Raw genomic sequence first — 10,435 nt, 5'->3', positions numbered from 1 at the left:
AATATCGTGAGTTAAACAGTTAGTTCTCTTATAAATTCCGGCTGACAAGTGTTACTCGTTTATTGGCAGGTTATCTGATCTTATTTGTCTTCGCATTAGTTATAGATAATATAACGTGTGACTTTATTATTATTTAAAAAAGTGATGTAAAAAAGATAATAAACAGCAACATATCGTTATATTTTAAAATATATTTGAAAGACATAAGATCAACATCAGCTTGACTGTTTAAGTCAGCCAACAGCCATGTTCCATTTGTGATGAGTGTTCAATCAAACATCCGTTATAGTTTTTTTCTTTATTACAGCATATTTAACCCCAAGTAATGCTTTCGCTTATAAAGAGTCAAAGCATGAATTCATTAACATAACACGTATACTAGTAGGTGGAGGTGTAAAATAGTTCAGTGGTATATTTTTCTTTTCAAATTTATATTCATCATAATTAGTTATCATGCAATTTTCTAGTTCATCGTCACTACCCGTACAATTTAATCGTCTAATTTCAAATCTAAGAATAGACATGTTTATGCAAACTGTGTTAAAATAAAAGTTATTAGTCCCTTCTACTGCATAACCTCATATACACAAATTGGTTATTTCAAATTTTCATTTTTTTTTTTCAGAATCGGTACCGCCAAGCTTGTAAGGTGTCCAAAGGACTCCACCTTCAATCTTCTTCAAGAATAGAACTGTTCTTATATTGACTTGACTGTCCTGCCATTTTTAAAATAAACAATATGTTGAATGTATTATGTGTTCATTTTATGTATTCATAGCAAAATGTAAGAAAATGGTTGACGGTTAATGATGTTAAGTGGAACATTGTTGGGCGCAAAGTTACTTATTCCGGTCATTTTCGAATAAAAAATTGCCAGATTGATTTGTTGTGCCATTTTGTTTCCGTTTCCATTGATAACTGGGTTCTTATATACTAAAACTGTTCTAATTTCAGCAGACAATAGTGATGTCTTTAACTAAATTAATGTTTCTCTGGAAACGAACCCTGCGACCTATATATATAAGTGAAATAAAAGGCGTTCACACTCGTCTATGAAAGATACACAGTTTCAGCTTTTTATCTGTATTTCAACACTATCCATGAGAATAATAATTGCAAGCTCAATGACTTTACCATAAGACAGTAAGATAAGGAGTAGTGGTGTAAGTATTTCAAGCTTTGATGTTTGTTTAAATAGGTGCAAATGAAACGAACATACTACTTACTTTGAAAATGAAATGTCTTGAAGCTACATTAAAAGAAAATGATAACTTTATCATATATTCCTCTACGAAATTACGATCAAAAGCAAGATATAACATATTTTTAAACATCTCTGTTGCCATGGTTACTATAAAAGTTAAGATGAATAGGACATCATGTAAAGTGTTAGCTATCCTGCTAGTAAAATTCTCCTATATTCCATTCTGGTCGTAAAGAGAATGGGCACTGAAGCCGTCGAAAGACCGGTTATCATATATATTTGTTTAAAAAACGAGAGAAAATACGTTACCATGTAAACACGAGCCCCGCGACATATACATTGTAAGGTTGTATTAGGAAGCCAGCGCGCATTCTAATAAAATTATCCACTACACAGACTTCTACGGATAACTGTCGGAACGAAATGCAATAAAAGTGTCAAATAACCGTATTGTCCTTCTTTCAATATAAAATAACTTTGGAGGGTCAGGTACTTCAAACCGAGATAAAAATTGTACTTGAAGAGTAAATGATAAACAAACCTGTGTCTGACGCAGATAAAACACTGAATTACAAGAAATAAAATAGCTTGCGACGGTTCAATTAATTTGAATTTACCATTGTGACAAGGTAGCTTACCTCCTTAATCCTATCAGTTTTCGGCTTTGAGCGAACATCCAAGGAAGATGACTGGCATTAAAATGCAAAAACGACAGGATAATAAAAATGCCATCCAGCTATATGTTTGATCCGTAAATTTCTTTCTTTTTCTTAAGATAACACGAATTGAACAAATTTGCCCAGCTTTAAAAGAAGATGAAAATCAAAATGACAATAAAGGATTGAAATTCTTATTGAACAATATACGTAAAAAAGTACTGTATCATAAATAATATAATATTACACAAACATTTACTGCATAGTGTATTAGTGACTGGTTTGAAATTAGGTGGGTATAAAATGCTGATTAAATGTTATTCTAACACGACCAGAAAATAACCTACATACATGTAGAGCAAAATCTATCTCGGGTTATTCTGCAATAACCCACGCGCGTGCAATGACGTCATCCGATCCAGGTGCGTAGCACGGTCGTAAAAGTAGTTACCATTTTTTAACACTGTTGATACTAGTGTGTTGTGTTAGAATTGAAATAAAAGGTTCCCAAGTGTGATTTATAGTAGAATAACCCCAGGTTTTCGTTCTTATGCGAAACAATATATCACTAGGCCTACGGCCTTCGTGATATATTCTTACGCATAAGAACTCAAAACACGGGTTATTCTACGATAAACCACACTTGGGAACTTATTATTTCTAAATTATAGGCAATTACCAGGCATTTTCCTTTAACTGAAATGCACAAAAATGCTAGTATATAATATGCCAAAGTCCTATTAATTGTATATGTAATTGTAATGTATAATCACGAAACAATACAACATAGTACTAAAGATCGCCGACGTTATCATATCCACTCAGCGCTTTATGACCTTAATTTTAAGTCATGCACCTTATCTCAGTGTTGATGTTAACTGCGATCAAATGTGAAAGATCTGAAAGACGTATACGTTTCAGGTATGACATTACTTTTTAAGGTTATTGTCTGATTTTTTTTTTTTTGTAATGTTAAAATGATCATTAGGGGGTTTTCTTTACATATTTTAGATGTGTCGAAAACGTGTTTCTGTAATACGAGTATGAATACTTAAATTTTCAGCGGTAAATGGCTTTACAGCATACTTGTTTCTAAACTCCATTAAGAAACAATGGAATCTTAAAGAGATACAGATGTTGAACATATTGACTCCCTTATTTTCCGTCGAAGGAGCCATATTTCTAACATTCTTAATTTAAAAACATAGTTTACTGACGAGGAAAGTTTCAATAATTAACAGAAAAAGTTAGTTTTTACTTTCACAAAATGGATTTATAACTTTCATGATAAGACAAAGTTTTAACCTGATCTACGGTTTTGTTTGTCGTGTTATGAAAATACCTGCAAATTTGCTGTGAAATGTCATATTCGCTGTACTTCTTTTTTTTTAATGTAACTCATTTTCAGAATTGTCAAAGTAGGATCATATAAGCCTCATTTCAAGATTCTATGACACATGCTTTTGTAACTTCAAAAGATATTAAAGTCATAGAGTGACTATCACGACAAGATTAAATAGTTTGGTTTGTTTAACCTGGCGGAGTAAACTTGTACCAGTAAATTACACACCTATTTGAAATTCCATTTATAGGTCAGTAAATATTTTGTTGGAGAGTAAATTTTATGTTGAACGTGGTTGTCTTTCTAAGGGTAGCCGCTTAAAATGTTCATTAACGCCGATATAATCAATGTTTATTGGGGTGTGGGTGTGGTGGGGAGGGGGGGGGGTTACATGGAATGTGTTTTACTGCATTTTATCAGAATAAATGCAAATGTTTCTATACGATTATTAACTTCGTAATGACAAGTATTAACCAGTTCCGTCGCGGAATATCTCCGCAGCTGAAATGGTACATATTTGTCGAACTCGCATATCTCGAAGTTCCGAGATACCGAGTATAAACTGTATAATATTCTGTAAATATATTATGCATTCACAGATATTTGTGTATTTGTTTACATTAACGGAAGAATGAGATCACAAAAGCTGGCTTTCACAACGGTAGCAGTCCTGCTTAATTTTGGTAAGCATTTCAAATTTGCTTTAAGTCAGTATGCTAGATCCTTTCTGTAAAAGAAGTTGTGTTAAAATTTAGATTTGCTGATCACATTTATTCATTTCGGGGGTGTAATCAAGAAAGTACGTTGAAGCATAAATCAGTATACTTGCCTCTGTTTCTGAGCGTTAATTTACAACGAAGTATTTTTAAGATTCAAAATGCTAAGTTTGCCACTGCTCATGCACGCCATTTTACTACGAGACAAGTGTAAGAGTTTACCCCTGTTCATTTGCGCCGTATTTATACGAAACAATAGTTAGTGTCGAAATTATCAAGAAACTGGATTAACTAGCTTTTCACGGATTCCAATTACCTCCGTGATGTTCACGAAACTTTGAAAGTAAAGCTCAATTTATGAACTGAGAATATACTTCATATATCAACAACACCCTGCAGCTTCTAAATTGAAACTATTTATGAAATATACAGGTTTTCATCATAAATCGTAGTAAATTTTATCTAAAGTTGAAATAAAAGCTCGTAATTATTGAAAAACAAGTAAAAGAATAAAACATATACGTAATCAAAATACTACCATGATTTGTTTTATGCCTAGGATACATCAGTTGTTGTCTACAAGGAGCATGTAACCCAGACAACAGGCTTTGTTTATGCGACAACAGACACGAAAGCAGCCCGTGCAATATCAGTTAGTTCTTTTATATGGTTGTCAAATATTTAAGGGACTTTTTAAGTTATTATATAGGCCCTACATTTTGCTTTCGCATTTTGAAAACTGAAAATAATTTTGTTGTAAAACTTACAAGGCACAAATAACAAGAAACTATTTTAAAGTCGGTTTGTAAAAAAAAAGAAATAAGTAAAAAAAGCCTAAAGCTATTTTTCCGATTTTTACTGTTACATTAATAGTAGTTACTACCACAGGTGTTAAGTAATAGCTCCAAAACAACTTCACTTACATGGCGGTTTCCCATAATCAACCTTAACACTCGGCCACAAATTCAACATTTATTCAGTCGTATCTAGATTTAGATCATATTCTAAGATATGATTTTGAACTGTAACTTCTTATGGTAGTTTGTGAGCATTTATCTTTGTTTCATATATTTTCTAGAACCAAACACGTGTCACTCTAGCACGTGTGTCCATGGCAACTGTATTTTTAACAAAGTTAACCATACATGTACATGTAACTGTCTGGATGACTCTGCGCAGACCACTCTAATGAAAGGTAGTATTTCATTGCCTTAAATTGTTTTTCATCTATGTTAGATTTATTTTGGGGACTGTTAATATTAGAGAAATTGAATCAATAATAGATTTGGTAGCTCCATATGCATTATATATTGCAAAACTCTAGTTTTAGCTAATTTAAAAAAGCCATACTTACTGATGGTTAGATTATTAATATAACTACAACTTATGTAATAGTGCTAGGGAGCATTTTACATTACCTCTCATGAACAAAAACAGTCAAACTAAGTCTGTTAGTAGTTCAACTCGTTGCAGACTATGTTTCATAAGAAACTTCAAAATAACAAGAACTAATTTGTAAATAAATGCACGAAGTAATGACATGTAATTTGAAAAGAAGAAAGTGAAAGCAACTTCTGTATTTACTTAGTGTATTATAACTTTCTTAGACAGGATAGCGACTGATTGCTTTGATGTGCGTAAGAAGAAAATAGGAACAACAAGCGGGGTATATAGTGTGATGTTATGGAAATCCAAACAAATTATAGATGTCTATTGTGATATGGAGACCGACAAAGGAGGCTGGACGGTAATAGTGACTTAGTGCATCATGTATATTCGATTATTTCTAAATTTAAATAAACTTATTTTGACAAAAATACTTGCAAGTATATGGCTGGCTTCAATGAACAATAATCTGTTCGAATATAACTTGTTTAAATTATCAATTTACACTTTTGAACGAGGTATATTCATGAGAAAAATGCGTTTTATAAATGTGGTATAATATTTACTCGTCTGTTACTTTTGAACAACACAAAATATTCATGAAAGACATGATAGAAACAGCATTGCAAAGTTTTGCATGGAAAAATAAATACAAAGTGTGTTAGTAAATGTAGCTATTCGCAATATTTCATTTTTGTTGGGTTTAACGTCACACAGACGCAACTGTAGGTCATGTGGCGACTTTCTAGCTTTTGAAGGTGGAGGGAGACCCCGGTTCCTAACCATGCATTGTTCCATCAAGAGCGAAGACGTGAGCAGAACCACCGAACACCCGTAAAACAGCAGGATGGCTTCGTCTCCATTAATAATTCAACGCCCCAAGCGAGGCTCGAGCCCACATCGATGAGAGGCCTGTAATCGAAGTCAGTGACGTTAAACACTCGCCCACGGAGGCCTTCTGCTCTCAGTTGACATTCAAATATTGTAAAATTCTTAAGAGACAATAATTTTATTATTAATAAGAAGAGAGTCATCTTGTACCACTAAGAGATCAAATATTTTCTGTTTGTTTCATTTCAAGCTTCAGTAGAATTTTATCTCATACAGGTGTTTCAAAACCGATTTGATGGATCTGTAGATTTCTATCGTAATTCTACCGAGTATGAAGAAGGGTTTGGAACTCTAAACGGAGAATTTTGGCTAGGTAATGTATCGTGTGGATGGTTATTTAGTAAAATATTTTGAGAGTCTAACAAACATAATTTTTGAGTAGATTTGTAGAGAAATTATTGAAGTTAATTATTCCAAGCTTCTTATATCTCAAGTTCGAGATATCTTTAATTGTTCTAGGTGAACATCTAAAGAAACTGTATTTTATATATCTCGGTACGTTATTTTCCTTTTATAGGATTCCGATTTTTCTCTTTCATAATTAAAGTTGATTGCAGATGATGAACAAAGTTGAAATGATGTCAATTCTGTTAAAATAGTTCGGTTTGAATTGGACTGATTTATATGAAATGTTGACGGAACTTTACAAGGCTTTTGTCTTCCTTTCATTCACAATCATCTATATTACATTTTTATACAAGAAACAAACGAAAACTCATGTACACTTTCGACTAAACAGAACAGATAAGACTATTAAAATTATATGAAATAAGTACAACATTTTACTTAGAACACATTCACATATATTCTTAGTTTTAACCGTATCATAAGACTTACTTAGTGTATACTATATATTATAAGTACAAGTTTCATTTTGAATTTAATAGGTCTTCGTTACATACAAGAGATGGCGGAACAGGGCAAAACATACCTGCGGCTTGATGTAACTGCTGTTGACGGCGAACATGTTCATGAAGTTTTCAGGAATTTCAAACTTTCAGAAGCACCTGATTATTATCTTAAGATAGGCAAACAGACGGTTAAACCTCTGTCAGGTATACACTTTCTTATCGATATAATAAATGAACTTTCAAGGTATTATCACCTACTTAAATGTGTCAACTTCTTTTACAAAATGAAGGATAAGGTAGTATAATTGCTGTTCCGCGGTTTTTATTTCTAGAGAACGTACTAGTCTGTGGATAACGGTCTGAAAATTTATAATTTTCTTCCCTATTATTTTCATTTAGTTTATCTTGATGACAGTGTTTACCCTGAGCGCGAGCGATAATAATTGTTAACAAAATATTCAATTTGAGTTTAATCATGTATAGGTCATGATGTGATAAAGAAATAATAAAGTGAAAAAATCAGATCTGCTCGTAACACTTGTTGGTAACGTTACATTGGTATTGTTTGAGAACAGAACTTGCATTTTCCTAAGAAAAGGAACAAATCGTATGTCGTTAGAAAAAAAAACAGGCTATACGTAAACTATATAATGTTTTCTTCAACTGTATATATATTATCAGAAATAATTGCAGAAAATAAACTTTGCTTTTGTTCAATTGCATGCTTTCGGATATTAAATTGGCTTTTGTTCCCTTCTATACTTTCGGATAACAAATCTTCGTTTGTTCAATTGCAAACTTTCAGAAAACGTATTAAAAACGTGTTCCGATCTATACTAAAAAAATGCTTTCGTTTCATGGTATACTTTCAGATAGTATATTGGCTTTTGTTCCATTCGGATAACAAATTTGGCTTTTGATCCTTTTTATGCTTCCGGAAAAAAGTTAACTTTTGCTCTATGGTTTACTAATGAATAGTAAATTAGCTTTTGATTCTTTATATACCTTTGAATAGAAAACTGGCTTTTGTTCCATTGTATACTTTTGGATAACATATCTGAATTTTGTTCCTTTGTATAATTTCAGATAATGAATTTGGCTTTTCGCTGAGTAGAGGGTGCAAGTTTAGCACGTATGACCGTGATGTTGACAAGTCTGGGGTTCGACACTGCGCAGAGTTGTACCGAGGAGGGTGGTGGTATTGGGACTGCGCCCAGGCGAACCTCAATGGGGAGTACATGATCCCTCCTGGGTCCAAATCCCAGTACGATATCGGATTTGGAGGATTTATTTATTATGCATTTAAAGGAACCGATTCACTGAAGTCGTCAAAGATTATGTTTCGGCGACGTAAATAAACAGTGACTTTACGCACTTTTTGTACATAAGCTATAAATCTTGAAATACGTTAATAATAGTGCATTAGATTTACAAATGTTTTCGATGCATAGAATGTAAGGAATATTGTTGCTAGATTGCTAGAAGTTGGCGACTTTGACGAACTTTATTTTTTTGTTTAAATATGCTGTGACAACGTTAATGTCTTAAACCAGCTTGCGTGGTGTAATAGCTTTGTCTTATTATTTATGTCTTTGTCAGCTACTTTAACTCTATTTCTTGTATCATTTTCTTTTGTAAAATTAAATAATCTCAGACTTATATGTGACTAAAACGATACACAATGTTTATCTATTACATCGGCATTCAGCTGCTTTCTACCGTATATGTTCGCTTATAAGACGCACTCGCTTATAAATACGACGTCGGACATGCAATCTGGGGTTTCTTTTAATTTCCCTGTAGTACACACTTCTAAAATGCTCCACACTCTCTGAACCGGAAATATAACTCCTAATAATGCGTCTTATAAGCGAAGATATACGGTATATATATGGCCTAGTTTGAGCACTTACTATTGTAACTGTAGTTAAACTAAAGTTAAATCGAATTGCCTCTAGTTGACGGATATGACGTATTTTTTTGTTAAAGAGTAGTTCAACTAGCTGGTAAGCCTTGTTTCTCTAGTTTCAAAATGGCGGAAAAAGTTTGGAAAATGTTAACGTAATTGCAACATTTTTAGGGTTTTATTTAAATTTAATTGTGTTTGATTGCTATTGAAAGATACAATGTAGTTGTAAGTGTTACATATGTGCAGTTGAGAAGTGTGTATTAATTGGGATCTGTTACCTGTTTAATCCTATAAAAAAGATCCAAAATATAATCGATGGTTCTTTGGGCGTCGCCACATTACTTTAGCTACTTCATCACTTCAGTCGCTTAAGCTGGAGCTATGGGGCGTAAGGGGTATTGCACATTTCCATTACCTCTCGTGACAAAGTTCGGTCACACCAAGTCTCTTAATATTTTGCTTGGTTGCGTTCTATGCTTCCATAGGATCTTTTTATGAAATTATTTATTTTCATATCTACTGTCTGAAAAAAAAGTAAAGGAAGCAGCCTGTTATTTTCTGAATACATGTATCAAACTCAGTGTAAAGATAATTATCAAATACTTAATCCAAACTGTGAAAACAGCTTGACATTAATTCAAACGCCAAGATGAAAAAAAGGAACAAGGATATTTTAAAACTGTAACTCCATAATTGCAAGCACTTTTATATGAACATTATTGACAAACAAAACAGTGGAAAAAAAACGCGGCTGTGTAGGCTTCATTGTATTTATTTGCGTAAATAAAAAAAGTATTGCTGTTGGGTTCGCTTGCTACAAATACAATACTGGACAACCCATTTTATCTGAAGTATATTTACGACCTATGTGTTCAGAAAAAAAACATACACTGCAAGCTAGTAGAACTTACTACTTTCTTTAACAAAACCAATTAAAATCTATTAGAATAAAACTGTAAGAATCGTTGTATTCATAGTAACCACAAGTAAATTTGAATCAAAATAATGGTCATTTTATGACAAAGGGATAGATGGTTGTAAATGCGGAAAATGGCAATAAGTATATTGTTTCTAATAAAATAAATCAATGAGTTTCGGTGAAATTATTTCCTATTTTGACCGGGACATTTAAAAAAAAAATGCTTTTCGATATTTAGGTGCGGAAAGGAAAAATCTGTGAAAACTTGACTTGAAAGTTTTCTTAAGTTACATGAGTTACATATCTATCAGGTTTATTTTCTGTATTTCTGTGTTTTATGTATGATACAACATTTGCAAACTAAGGTGCAAATTTCAATACCATTGCATACCATTCAATTTGAATATGTACTTACAAAATGCTACACATGTCTAAAAACCAAAACATAAGAAATTAATCAGTAGTACGAGAATTCATTCTTCGTAAATGGAAACTCGACAATATCAAAAGGTGGAGACAGGGCGTTATGAGGTACATTCGCTCCGCCAGGAACTCGAATCC

The 10,435-nt window shown here is 32.8% G+C and overlaps 1 protein-coding gene across 2 annotated transcripts; it reads left to right on the top strand.

Annotated features, from left to right (window-relative positions):
- The first annotated feature begins 2,714 nt into the window (after window positions 1–2,714).
- Window positions 2,715–9,380, top strand: LOC123542776 (fibrinogen-like protein A). 2 transcript variants are annotated; one of them, XM_053532092.1, is made up of 8 exons: window positions 2,715–2,781; window positions 3,802–3,885; window positions 4,478–4,570; window positions 4,997–5,113; window positions 5,526–5,665; window positions 6,412–6,508; window positions 7,083–7,250; window positions 8,133–9,380. In XM_053532092.1, exons 2-8 carry the CDS (start codon window positions 3,834–3,836, stop codon window positions 8,402–8,404), a joined length of 939 nt encoding a protein of 312 aa, XP_053388067.1. In that variant the 5' UTR covers window positions 2,715–2,781; window positions 3,802–3,833; the 3' UTR covers window positions 8,405–9,380. The 2 variants fall into 2 exon arrangements, with proteins under 2 accessions (XP_053388067.1, XP_053388068.1); XM_053532093.1 differs by lacking the exon at window positions 2,715–2,781 and having other exon boundaries at window positions 3,610–3,885.
- The last annotated feature ends 1,055 nt before the right edge of the window (window positions 9,381–10,435 follow it).

The sequence above is a fragment of the Mercenaria mercenaria genome, chromosome 19 (genome assembly GCF_021730395.1).
Source record: "Mercenaria mercenaria strain notata chromosome 19, MADL_Memer_1, whole genome shotgun sequence".
Lineage (NCBI taxonomy): Eukaryota > Metazoa > Mollusca > Bivalvia > Venerida > Veneridae > Mercenaria > Mercenaria mercenaria.
This window is presented reverse-complemented; position numbering and strand designations above follow the sequence as displayed.